The sequence below is a fragment of the Egretta garzetta genome, unplaced genomic scaffold, assembly GCF_000687185.1.
Source record: "Egretta garzetta isolate BGI_Z169 unplaced genomic scaffold, ASM68718v1 scaffold775, whole genome shotgun sequence".
NCBI classification, from domain to species: Eukaryota; Metazoa; Chordata; class Aves; order Pelecaniformes; family Ardeidae; genus Egretta; species Egretta garzetta.
The window spans coordinates 2,064-15,507 of NW_009259754.1; the positions used below are offsets into that span (position 1 = coordinate 2,064).

The 13,444-nt window shown below is 52.3% G+C and overlaps 1 protein-coding gene across 3 annotated transcripts in view; it reads left to right on the plus strand.

The window, feature by feature from the left end:
- The first annotated feature begins 6 nt into the window (after positions 1 to 6).
- Positions 7 to 13,444, plus strand: part of EFHD1 (EF-hand domain family member D1) — a 15,461-nt gene continuing 2,023 nt past the window's right edge. For 2 of the 3 annotated variants that reach the window (XM_035894993.1, XM_035894992.1), the window contains exons 1-4: positions 7 to 49; positions 6,273 to 6,420; positions 11,755 to 11,889; positions 12,988 to 13,162. In XM_035894993.1, coding sequence (XP_035750886.1) covers positions 30 to 49; positions 6,273 to 6,420; positions 11,755 to 11,889; positions 12,988 to 13,122 — 438 coding nt within the window. In that variant the 5' untranslated portion in view covers positions 7 to 29 and the 3' untranslated portion in view covers positions 13,123 to 13,162. Of the gene's footprint in view, positions 50 to 6,272; positions 6,421 to 11,754; positions 11,890 to 12,987; positions 13,431 to 13,444 lie in introns of those variants that run through there. The other variant, XM_009639510.2, reaches the window with a different exon arrangement.

Here is a 13,444-nt window from a genome sequence, read left to right on the forward strand (position 1 = left end):
GGGGTTGCGCCCGCCGGCAGATCAAGGACATGGAGCGCATGTTCCGCCTGTGAGTGGGGCGGGAGCGGGGGTTCGCGGCGCGGGGGGAGGCACCGGGGACAGGAGCGGGCTGCGGGCTTGCCTGTCCCGGAGCCGCGGGCTCTGCCGTTGGATTCGGGGCTCTGCCTTCCCTCCGCAGAGCCCTCCCAGCGCTTTTCCCCGGGGGCACGTCTGGAGAGAGGCTGCCTGCTCTTGGCGAGATGTTCGCATTTCTCCGCGGTTTCGCGCTCGGGCTGCGCCCGCAGAGGGCTGAGGCGTGGTGGTGTGGGGGCAGGAGGACAACTGCTGGCAGCTGCGGGGCCGAAACGCTGCGGGTGAGGGCCCGGAGCAGGCAGCGGCACTGCCTCAACCGGGGTAAGGAAAGGAACAACAGTGGTTCGGGAAATAAAAAGTGGAAGAGCTGAATTGCAGCCGAATTTTTCAACAATGAGCTCATTAAACGCTGGCCTTGTAAGTGGGAGAACCTAGGCTTTGCAGTTGAATGCTAATCAGCTGGTCAATGTAGCTGGATAACATTGTGTGCCCTGTGAGGACGGACTATCGCAGCTGAGCGTCGGCCAGCTGTGCAAAAGGGGAAGAAGCTAGGCTGAGTGCTCTCCTGTGCTCCTGGACAGACAGACAGAAAACCCCGTCCTGGTTTTCACTCTGTTACAGGCACCTGGTTGTTTGCTCCATCTGCTGCCAGCGACCTGTTTCAAGTATTGGCCGAGACCACGTGCTCCATGAGGAGAGGAAATACTCCTCTTAATTCCTGCCAGTCAGAGCTTGAGTTAATGTGATTAAGGTTTTTATTCTCCGTATGGCTTATTGGCCCTGGCCACCACAACCCAGGGTTTTTCTTACTAATGGTAAAATTGTAAGCCTTTGAAAGACAGGAATGTATCTTCGCACTGCCATGGGATGCCAGCTTTCCAGTATGAGACTTCCCATCCATAATTATTTTTTATCAGTTTAGTGGGACTTGTAAATCTGTAATTTGGACTAAACTTGAGCCTGTGGGACCTGGGCATGGTGTGGGCTGGGTCAGGGTGTTCCAGTCAGGAAGAGGGAGTTGCTGGTGATAGCAGCTGCTCTGGTGTCTGTCAGGGTGTCCCACGGTACAGCTGATGGCTGTGACCGCCCTGTGCCAGGGTAGAAGCAAAGGGCTCATCTGAATATGGGACTTCATCAAATCAATGCTCCATCCAGGCGCTGTGTACTGCCAGCTGTGCTGGGAGCATCCTTCTAAAGCACAAATGATGCTCCTTGCTCCTGCTGCCACAGTTGGGCTCACTTCCTCCTCTTGGCAGCATCCCCCCATTTCGGCCCAATTCCCCCAAAGGTGGGGTGCAGATATCTGCTGGGGGTGCTGGGGCTGTGCAGGAGCATGTGGGGACTGTTGGGTGCAGGCAGCTTTCAGGGTGGGTATTTTTTTTGGCAGAGGGACCAGGAAGTCTGCAGCTCAGGCTAATTTTAATGTGACCTAATTAGCTGCCTATTCTGACAATGTGTGAGGACTGTGGTAACCATGATAACCTCCCTTCCCCAAGTCTTGTGAGCGAACCCTCAGGAGCTGTGAGGCTGTGCCTGGCGGGAGTGACCTTTCCAAAGGGTATATGGGGGAGGAAAACAGCCACCAGCTTCATCTGTGGGGTGCAAGGGAGTGGAGAAATTCCAGCCTTGCTATTGCTTTTGTATTTACAGAATTTCATGTGTTGCCTACACGTTTTGGAAGTGCCTTGTGCCTGGCTGGTGGGAGAGGCTGTGATGTCTCCTTGTCCTCAAGGAGCCACTTGGGAGTCCTTTGCTGGGTGCTGTTATACTGAGGGACGTGTCTGATGTGCTGCAGCAGACCTGCTCACTCCAGGGCTGCTGTGCTCCTGGTGTGACTGGCTGTCTCTGGTCTGTGACCAGCTGTCTCGAGTCCCAGTGGTCAGGGAGGTCATGCAGGCTTTGGTGCCTCAGGGTGTTGCCCAGCATCTCAGAGGACATCTTGCTGGAGGAGGCTTTCATCTCACCCTCATGTCCCTCCAAAAGCAGGAGAGCTCCTGCTGCCTGGGCTGGGGAGGACAGAGCTGCATGCGGCCAAGGAGCCTGTTCTTCTCCCCACCCCGGTATGGTGAAATTGTTTCCACAGCTCTTGGCAACAGGACCTATAACCATCATTTAGTCCAACTGCCTGACCACTTCAGGGCTGACCAAAAAGTTAAAGCATGTTAAGGGTATTGCCCAAAAGCCCCTTAAACACTGCCTGTTCTAGTGTCTGACCATCCTCTTGGTAAAGAAATGCTTCCTTATGTCCTCTCTGATCCTCCCCTGTTGCAGCTTTGAACCATTCCCACACATCCTATCACTGGATACTGGGGAAAAGAGATCAGCACTTCCCTCTCTGTTAAGGTGAAACGCAATGCTCAGAGGGAATGAAGTACTACTTAGAAAGGATTTTGAAATATTTAAGAGATTATTAGTACTTTAGCACCATTACTCCGGCTGCTTTATTTGAAAGCCTGTATTAGGCCATTGAAGCATGCAGGAACTGCAGATCAAAGTACAGTTGCCTGTAGCACGTGGAGTAAGCTCAGGTACAGCAAACATGTACAGGGAGGGCAGGTTTTCTTTCCAGCTTTTCTCAAGAAGCCTGAATGTTTAGAAACTGCTCTTTGATCCTTCAGGATTTGGGATTTCTTATTCAACTATCTTTTTTTTTTTTTTTTTTTTTTTTTTCCCCCCCTTGGTGTCTTTTCAGGCAGCTGGGATGAGCTGCAGAGTTGGTACAGGTGATGCGGTCCTCAGCATCTCCTTTCCCTTCCCTTCCTGATCCCTCTTTCTTCTGCGGTGTAACCCCCCAGCTATGCTGTGTAACACCAGTACAATGATTGTACTTGGGCAGTAATTGTGCATAACACACTTCTTGCTCTTAAGCAAGTCTGTTCAGTGAGTATTCCCTCCTTTCCCCCCCAGTTTCTGTTCCTGCTTTCCTCCCCCAGCACTTCTGCAGCCCATGTGGAAGCAAGCCAGCGTGGGAATCTGGGCGCATCCTTGTTACAGCAGATTTTGGCAGCCGCTGCCTGTGTCTCATCTGCTGCCAGGAACGCTGTGGCGGCACTGCGAAGCCTTATTGCTCCGGCCATGGTGCTTGTAGCTGCCTATGGTATCCCAGCTGTCGCAGGGGGGGCCCTGCCATGGCTGTGGCACTGACTTGCTGCTGGAGTTGCCTGCCTGCAACATGAGATGTCTTTGCCCGTTGGCGCGAGAGCCTGTCTGTCCATAATGCCTGCGTGTCACCAGGATGAAGCTTGGCTCATGGCCTCAGGAGCTTTGAGCCCAAAGGAAGCAGAGTTCCGGTGTCACAGCAGGACAGTGGGTGATGGGAGGGCTGGCAAGGAACCAGAGTGCTGTGTACTTGTACTGTGCCACTCCTGGAGTACAGGATGGGACAGCTCCCTGGGATGTGTTTAGGGACCAAACTTGTCCTGGTGCCCTCCTCCAGCTCTGCATGTGAGGGCTGACCAGTGGCTGTCACTGGGACAGGGCCGCTCTGCAGGCAGCAAAGTGGGTGTGAGCAGTATTGGGGGCTGGCTGGAGCCCTGGCCTGAAAAGGAATTCCCAAAAATCAGATAGTAGAGTTTGGGGAGCTCCCAAAAGGTAGACAGTGGGATTTTTGGTAGGACTGAGGTGTGCTGGGAGCATTGGCTGACCAACAAGGTGCAGCCCGTGCCATGCCCTGTTGCACTGAGTGCCTGTGCGTGTGTGTGGGGGCAGTGGGGAATGAATTGCACTGTCTCTCATGCCCTATAAATACAACTCTCCCTAAATAGTCTGTCTGTGCTGCTCCGTGGCAGCCAAGTGGCTGTACCCAGGTCCTAAAATACTCATGCCGTTTTAGGAGGCAAGGGGGGTGGGGAGGGAATGCAGCAGTTTGCAGGGTGCTGCTGTTTGTGGGGTTAGCACTGAGTGTCTGGGGGCTTCAGTGTCCCTCTGTCTAGCTGTGCCCAGCTTGCAGGGGACTGGTAACCTGATTTCAGGATGCATCTCTATGTCAGCTGTACCCTGGCCCGGTGCGCTCAATACCCATTGTGAGGCTGGTACAGTGTGCTGCTCTGCCACCGAGGCCCTGCTGCTGGCAAGACCCCATTTCTCACAATCCTGGCTTTGTGCTGCCTCTCTGCAGGGATTGTCCCCGGGCTCAGTGCCAGGGCAGGCTTTGAGGGCTGGTGTTTGCCTGTAGGTAGCGTCTCTAGCAGAAGGGTGAGATGAGCATGGGAGGTGTGGGCTGGGCTTGTGCATTCCTTCTGCCTTTATCTCCATTACCCAATGCTTCTGAGAGGGTCCAGGCAGTGTCCTGACCCTGGATGGGCAACCGTTGGTGGAGAACTCAGTGTCATCTTGCTTTTGCACCCAGCCAAAGGGCAGTGTGAGTTGCTGGGGCCAACCTCCCCCCCGCCCCAATCCCAAGTTCTCTCTGCCATTATATACTTTGTTGCTTTATCTGATCAAAGGTACTACCTCTCCAACTGCCTCACTCCAGAGGAATGGCTCCACACCCTTTCTCCCAAACTTAAGGGAAAAACAAATTGACAATTAAATATTGCACTTACTATGCTTCTGTGAGGTCTTGAGAGTGTGTCTCGGAGCTGGGCTGGGTAATGTTGTGAACATGTGCCTTAATTAACTGACGCCTTCCTTGCTGTGATGAACCCGCTGCCTTTTGTCACTGTGATGTCTCGGGTCTGTGACCTGGTTTCTGCTCTGACGGAGGTTTCTTTCCTACTTTTCCAGAAAGCTGTCTGGCCTGGTGGGTTTGCTGGGTGCAGAGCGTGCAGGCAGATTGGTAGCAGGGGCTGCACGCCAGCCTGGTGGCCGTGTCTCTGTCATTTGGGGGCTCTTGGGCTTGGGACTCTAGAAAACAGAGGCACAGAGAATATAAAAGATGGTTGTAGAGGTGGTGGGACTCTGGGAAGCTGTGGAGGCTGCCTCAGTTTTGGGGAAAAGCACCCTGTGCCCATGCCTGTGAAGGCAGGGGCAGAGCTCTTTTGGCTGCAGCCCTGCCTTGTGCTGCCCATGCCTGTGGGCAGCTCAGGGCCAGCAGCTTTGTCTGTGCCTTCCTCTGCCACAGCTTCCTCTGCGGCTGTGAGGTTTCTCAGCTGGAAAGGGCTTTGTTCCAGGGTAACCACAACTGTGCAGGTCTGGGTCTGGGACGGCTATAGCCCTCACTTCTTTGGAAAAGAGCTAACAGTTAATGAAAGAGGGTGGGTGGGAGGATTTGACCAGCTCCCGATGGCAGGACCAGGATGACGGACGGCTGTTGATGGGCTGTCTGATAGCAGAGTGCCTGTCCCTCTAGCCTTTGGACTTTGAAACCCAGTGATGGCAGTGGTGGGTGTGAAGCACTGGTTACTGTGTGGGCGGGATGCTTTACGTGTACCCACAGCGGATGTCAGGGGAGGAATCGGTGCACGTTTCCAGGCTGAGCATGGCAGATCACTGCCTCCCCATCCCTAAAGCACTCTGCCCCTTGCACAGGTGCTCTCTCCTCCTGCAGAGAGTCCTTGTCCTCCTTTGTGCTCCATTGGGAGTGTGGTTGCACTCCAGTCTTGCTCCTAGAGGTGGGCACTAGTTTCCTCTGCCAGCCTGGCCCCCTGGTGCAGCCATCAGCACCAGCTAGGATTGCTGTGCTCCCCCAGGACTGCCTTTCTGCTCTGCCTGGGGACACTGAATAAACAGCTGCCCTGAAGCATGGTGCTTGTGTAGTACAAAACTATTTGAGAAAGATCTTAACAGCTAGAGGGGGTGTGTTTTGCTTACAAAGAAAGATAGCTGCTTTCTGCTGGGAGGTCTTGGTTGGTCTCTGCTCCCTGTTTCTCCTCTAAATGAGCAGGAGACCTGGCAGCACCTGGCTCTGGCATGCCTTTGCCGCACTGTGCTGGTGCATGGTATAAACTGTATAAGTAACATTTGTGCTGGACACACAAGTGAGTGAGATGGAAATCCCACTGAGATAAGCTTAGTTCCTCCATGCTCTTTCTGTGTGGGTGGTTTGGTCTGAGCTCCCCTGAGCACTTCTCTGAGACAGCTCTGAAAGCTGCCCACTACTTCCCCGAGCTTAATATATCTCAGCACTGGCTGTGTTGTGCAGCTTCCCCTCTCCCCCAAGCTTTGAAACACCCTGTGACTTTATCCATTTGCACGGTTCCTCTTCTGGGAAGATGATGGGGGGTGATGAGGGTGACCCACCTGCCCTTTGCACCCTGCAGGTACGACTCAGGACGGGATGGGTACATTGACCTCATGGAGCTGAAGCTGATGATGGAAAAGCTGGGAGCCCCACAGACCCACCTGGGGCTGAAGAATATGATCAAGGAGGTGGATGAAGACTTTGATGGGAAGCTCAGCTTCCGTGAGGTGAGGATGGCTGTGGGAGCAGACAGGGATGTGGCTGCAGGGTGGAGGGAGGAGGTGGCCAGGCCCTGTACCTCAGCTGTAGGTAGCACTGTCCCGTACATGTTTCTCCAGCTGAGGGGTGCAGTGGAGAAACAGGTGAGCTTCCCCATGCCTTGGGGAACTCGAGGTGTGGACCACTGTCAGCATCCATCTCCACGTGGCAATAATGGTACCTGATGTCAAAGGTCTCCAACCTCTCTGCACATTTGAGCCCTGCTGCAGCTGCCTAGGAGTGCTGACATTGCTTCCTGCTGTAGCTGGGGGTGGCATGTCACTTCAGTCACAAAGTCTCATTGCTGGGCTGCTGCAATACAGTGGCTCAGGCCTCATTTCAGGAAGGGCTCTGCTTGGAGCAGCTGGTCTCACGGGGTGCAGGAGGTTTCCTCTTTCAGTTTGTATTGGGTCCTTCTCTGCATTACACAGTGACCAGCTGCAGCAAGCTTTGTGAGGGGTGGTCACCTCCCTGCAGCACGGAATAAATGTGGTGATGCAGCATTTCGGTACTGAAGTGTGGGCAGGCCAGGATCTGCTGCTGGGTGGAGGAAGAGAAGGAATTTGAGCAGTGACCTGCATGCACTCAGGGGTCCTAAACTCAAGCAGGAAGGGGGAGTGCAAATATCAAAACCTGCTGTTGCATCATCTCCTCCCCAGGCTTTGATGCTGTCTCAGTCAGAAGCATATGTCACACTGTGGCTTTCTGAATTAACCAACAGCCCCTTAGAGAGCAGGAGGGCCAGCGCTGCTTGTGTCCTGCATCGGTTGTGAGGGCTGTGCTGCTGTCCTGCTTCCTCCTACCCCAGGGGACACCTGCAATGGGCCCTGAGCAGCCAAGCTCCTTTCTCTCTGCAAAGGGTGTATGTACTCTCACCCCATGCTTCTTGCAGGGTGGGGGTTTGGTTGTGGAAATGAGGTGCAGAGCTATCCACAGCTCAGGACATAAAGTTCTCCATCTTGGAAGTGCTGGGACCTTTGGCAATGCCTCGGAGGGAGGATGAGCAGCCAGGGTCCGTGACCAGCTGGACTGGTTGGGGTGTGAGGGGTGACTGGCAGCTCGCAGAGCTGCTGCACCATCTCTCTGTGCTGGCTTGTCACACCATCTCCCCCTGTATTCTTCCCCTAAGGGTTCTGTTACATTTCTTTTGCTGCAAGAGGGCAGCAGTAAAAGACAGAGACCAAGGACCATTGGGTTACAGGGCCTGGCCCATAGAAAGGGGTAAAGACAAGCAAATCTGGGAAGTGAGAGCCTAAGCAAAAGCAAAGCCCTAAGCTGGTAGCTCTTCTGGGCAGGGAAGGAGATGTGCCCAGTCAGAGGTGAACCTGGAGTAGCAAAGAATCCAGCAGAGCAGGAAGAGCTCTGTGCCCTTGGGCCCAGGTCAGACTGTGATTGCCAAATCACTGTGTGGGCTGGAGGAGCTCTCTCTGCTTGCCCCCTGGGCCACCCTTCACCCTGCTCGAAGAGCTGGGGACAGCCTCTGGGCTGTCTGCAGGGGCTCTCTCCTGTGAAAGAGAAGTGCCTTTATCTTCTGGAAGATGCCGTGGTGTCCTGGCACCAGTGGTATGGCACAAGTGGCAGAGCAGCTCCTCTTCTGCTGCCACCTGTTTGGAGCACAGCCCCCTGCATGGCCGCTGTCAGCTGACACGGGCTGCCTGTGCTGACAATCCTTGGCAGGCAGTGTGTGGCAGCTGGTGCTGTTTCATAGCTTCTTGCCAGATGCAAAACAATGGTCAAGAAAATGCAAGCTTGAGTGGCACATGGGTTGGAATGAAGGAGCATCACTGGCAGAGCTCTGGGGACAAATTACACAGCAGCTTTGGCGTGTACCCAAAGCTTCCCATGGTAGAGAGGAGCAGGACGCTTCTTGCCTTGTTGCAGATGCGTTGTGTCCAGCTGCTGTGTTCCAGCAGAGGACTGGCAGGGAGGAGGGTTTCCCGGTGGGTGAGGAGGCCTGAACCATCCTGCAGCCCTGCCCCACTCTGCTTCCCGTTTGTGGTGATGAGCAAGCATGTGGTGGGTGACGAAGCTGACTCGGGGCACTCTGATAACAAGGAGAAACCCTGGTTTAATGAGTGTCTGAACTCAGCAGGGGGTAACTCGAGCACTGGAGGGCTCTACCTCTCTGGAGAATATATAGAGTCCTGACGTGCCTGCCTGAAGACATGCTTCTTGTGGCCTGGCCAGGGAATTGGTAGGGACCGTGCAATAGGTCCCTTTTTGTTGCTGCTTTGAATACTGTCACATCCTCCCCATGTAAACTGTCGCCTGGAAAGCAGGCTTGTGTGGCTCTGACTGTTGAACTGCTGGCCCTGTTAGGAAAGCTGCCTTCTACCGTTGACCTTTGAGCATCCATCAATACATCAACAAGTAACTGCAAAAGAGTCCCTTTGTGACTCAAGCAAAGAAATTTAGGCTTAAAAAGATTACATACGATGGGGGGAAAAAACCCCACTGTTGACTGTCTAGTTCTGTCATTACCACAGGAAAACAGAGTTAATTGCTAAAATAATAATAATGTCTAATTGTAGTTGCTATTTAGAACCCACAAAAATCCACCCACTGTCCCCCATGTGTGCACCAGCTTAAATGCTGACCCACATCATGTTTGTTAGCAGGGTTAGTGCATACCACAGCCTTGGGTGGCATTGTTTTTCTGGCAAGCTGCTGCAAGGCTGTGGTTGCCAGTCAGTCCTGTACCTTCCCTTGCATCCCTGAGGCCAGCACAGTGCCCGGTGGGGCTGCGTAACTGCAGCATCGCTCTGAGACCTGGCACTCTAGGTAGGTCTTGGATCATGAAGGATGTGAGAGCAGATACATCTTGTATGTGGTTAGTGGGGTGGAAAGTGTGTGTCATGTCCTCCTTGAGAGCAGGGTTTTAAGAAGTACCAACATTATTCACTTTTGCTTCTCAGTTGACATTTCCCTGAAGCTTATCTGCATGTTATGTGTCCTGGGCCCAGCAAGGGTGTGAGATGGGCTGGGAATGGGACCTCATTGGGAAACTGAACGCAGATTCCTGGTGTTCTCTAGTTAGTTGGGACTGACACCTTGAGGGCAAGAAACTGGTGAGGTGGGCTGCAGGCTGGTGTGCTTGCATGAGGAAGGGTTGCTCCTGAGCTCATGTGGAAACCAGCATGATGCCCCGTGGTCTGCCTTGCTGGGTCCTCAGGGCTGACATTATGCTGCATCTGCCCCAGCTGGTGGCTCAGTTCCTGGCTTCCTTGAGCTCAGCTTCCTGGCCACGGCAGCTGATACTCCATGGGAGGATTGTTGCCCCATCCCCTAGTTTCAGGATGATTCATGCACACTTGTACTCATGACTGGGTGTTTCCAGTCCCTCCTCAGGCGACAGCTGTACCAGGCCTCAGGATTGTGCTGCCTCTGCTGCCCTTTTCCGATGCCAGGAAGTGGGACTCACAGGGTGGAGCAGAAATGGTGAGAAGGAACTATGACTAATGCCAGCCTGGCTGCCAGCTCTCAGTGCCTCGTGGTGGAGGAGGAGAGTAACTAGCCCAAGCCTAGTGGATCTGAGTAGAGGGAGGGGGTATCTTTCGGAGGATTTGATTTCTTTCTGAGCAGGATGTTCTGCCCATTCAGCAGAGCATCATTAAATTTCTTATGTGTTCCCTCCCCAAGCACAGCCTGCTTTCTGGCTGCTCTGTGCTGAGCACACACTGGTTATGAGGCCGTTGCATGAAGCCATGCCTGGTGACACTGCCTCTGCGAGAGAGCAGCCAGCGCTGTCGTCATCTCCACACCCTTCCCCATGGGAGGCCTTCCCTAACTCTTGCATTTCCACCAGCTTCTGTGAGCAACTTGAAGCAGGGGAGTGCATTAGGGGCTGGCTCAGTGCAATGCTGGGACTCTGCTGCCCTCCTCCGGGACAGCTTGGGCTCTCTGTAGGAAGGAGCAAAGTTCCAAGCAGCCTGAGGAACACAGCACTTAAGAGATATTTGATGTTCCCGTGCAAATGGATTTCAGGGCAACCCTATGTGGTATTTGCAGCCCTCTGCCTGGGACTGAAGTGGTGCAGTGGTGAAGCTTTGTTGCTTGTGTTCCTTTTGTACCTGAGTGACATGTCCCTGTCTCTGAGACACTTCCTGGGGTGGCCAAGAACAGCAGGGAGTTACAGGACCTCTCAAATTATGCATAGAGCACCCCCATCTTAACCTGGAGTTCAGTTAGCTGGTTGAAGGTGGTGTAGAGGTCTTTGTTTTTAAGCAGGCAGGTCTTTTGCCTTCAGTAAAAATGTATGCTTTCCTGGAGGGCAATCTGGCTCTTTTGTTTGTTTCCTTTTGCAATTCACTTGCCAACATGCACTCTGCTGTAGTGACCCTGGATTTGTTAAATGTCTATGCTCCAGTGCAAGACAAAGGTTTCAAAACCAGTTGCTCTGTGGACACTTGTTCAAGTTGCTCTGTCACAAGGGCATGCCTCTGACCTGACCTCTGATAGGTCTTGGAGAAGCTCTCCTATATGTTATTTAATGCACACAACAGGAATACATAGGCTTTGCTCACCTTGGCGAAACCAGCTGGGGTTCCCTGAAACGGGCTGAGGCATAGCTCCAAGGGTTGATTTAAGTCACTTTTCCCATGCCTTAGACAAGGGACCAGTTGAACTTATTTATGTTCTGTTCTCCTCGTGCATTTGACCTTTATTTTGTTTTCCCCTCCCATACTGTGTGAACCATAGAGCTTGGAAAGGACAGAAGGCAGGGTTGGTAGCAGCCAGGCAGTCCCCAGATTCCTTTCAAGTGCACACAACTGGGCTGTTGTTCTCTCAACAGGAATGCACTGGTGTCTTGGTCCAGGGAGCCTGGGGCTCAGCTGTGAGCCAGGGCTGTCTTTGCCCTGCTTTTGTTGTCATGGGATGTGATCTGAGCCCCCAGAGCACTGGGGAAGCTGGTGGGGAGCACGGGAATGCACCATTAGGGTGTGGGGACATACAGGGATGTATCTGAGCCCACCATATGGTTGTACTAGGCAGGTGGAGAGGTGGCCTCCTCCCTCTGGTCATGTAGCAGCAAACGCTCAGTAGGAGCTGTGCTTTACCAGGACTCTGCTCTCCAGAAAACCTTCTTCCTATGAGATTTCTACCTCTTAGTCCAACAGGGCTGTGTACCAGAGCCAGGGTACTGGAGCAAAAGTTGCATGGTGCCACTTCATTTATATAGACCTGGTTTCCTTTCCTCAAAAATGTGAATTACAGCCCCCTCCAGGTAAATGTCTGCACTGTTTGCATTTTAAGTTGTTTGAGCCTCAGTGAAGAACTTGAATGTTTCCTCTCTGTCTTGCCAGTTCCTGCTGCTTTTCCATAAAGCTGCAGCTGGGGAACTTGAGGAGGACAGCGGCCTGTTGACTCTTGCGAAGCTCTCGGAGATAGATGTCTCCATTGAGGGAGTCAAAGGAGCCAAGAACTTCTTTGAAGCTAAGGTATGGTGCGGCACAGAGGAACATGAAAAAGCTCTGTACGTGGGCCTTAATTGAAACACTGACCTTGCTTGCTTTTCAATAGATGATACTGTCAGATTTCTCCCTAGCTAAAAGGGTGTGTATTTCATGCCCCCCTCCTAAAACCTCTGCCATAGCTTTTCCCTTCAAACTTTATGTTGGACTCCAGCTACGGCCTCCCTCTGCAGATTAGTCAACACTAGAATGACTTAATTCACTGTCTCTGCTGTGGGTCTTACCCTGGTAGAGCTGACTGGCTGACCTGCATCCCTGTGGCTGGGAGCTCTATGGGGCTAGCTGGCTGACGGCTTTTAAAGACAGAAGTGTCCTGGAAACTAGTGGGATTGCGTTTCCCATTTTGCAAAACCTCCCTTAACCTGAACACTTGGAGTTCAGTGGTGAATGGAGTATTTTCAAGTATAGGATTTCAGGCATCTTTTTCAAGCAGCTTTCTGTAACCTTTTGAATCAAAATTGTTCTGCAGGGTCCTGGGGTTGGCAGAAAGAGCTTTGCACCATTTGAAGCTGACAAAGCACCCTTTTTGAAAGCTTTCTTGGAGAGAAAATAATCCTGCTTGTTTATATAAGTTTTTTCCCAAGAGCATAGCACAGCTATTGCACAGCAGATGTACTGAGATGAAAGCTGGAAAAATAGCCAGCAAATAAACAATGCCTCTTTGATCTGCAGATTATCTGTGGTGTAGTATGATGTTCTCAGATTTGGCTGTGATTCAGAACGGTTTTCTGCAGTAGTTTTTCCCACTGTATACTCACAAGTTATGCTATGCTGCCTGCTTACAGAAAGAATGTATGTGACCCAGTGCTGACGGCATTGTTTTGGTCACATATTAGTAAATGACCTTTCTTTTATTGATGTTAAAGTCAAGCGAGCTAACAGGTATTGGGTGTAAATACCCAAGCATTGCAGTGTAATTAATACTTGACCCATCCTTACAGAGCTTCCCAGCAGGTACTGAGAGGTGCGGCAAACAGTTCTGTGTTGCTCATCTGGGAGTAGTTCAGGCTCTGGCTCTCCCTCTGATGCAAGGCTTGATGCTCTTTTATTTTCTCTCTTGTAAAGGTTCAAGCCCTCTCTTCAGCCAGTAAGTTTGAAGCAGAGATAAAAGCTGAGCAGGATGAGCGGAAGAGGGAAGAGGAGGAAAGGAAACACCGCCGAGCGGCTTTCAGGGAGTTAAAATCTGCATTTACCCAGTAACCAACCAGCCAATACGCACTCTGAGATTGCACATGACCTGGTACGTTTCCCAGATCAGGGCTCTACCTGGAGAGAACTGCCTGGATCCTGCTTAAAACTCATTACAGCTTTGCTAGCCTTCCTCTTCTGAAGATCCTCCTGAATTTAAGGGCACAACTCTTGCAGTTACTATGCATTCATAACAATGTGAATCGTAAGAGCTGTGCATGTGCTGTTTGCTTTGAACTGTCAGGAGCACATCGCCCTGAAGCAGAAACAGCAGGTAGCAAATCACGGTGAGCACTGACAAGTGTCACGTTTGCAGACTTCACTCTCTCCTTCT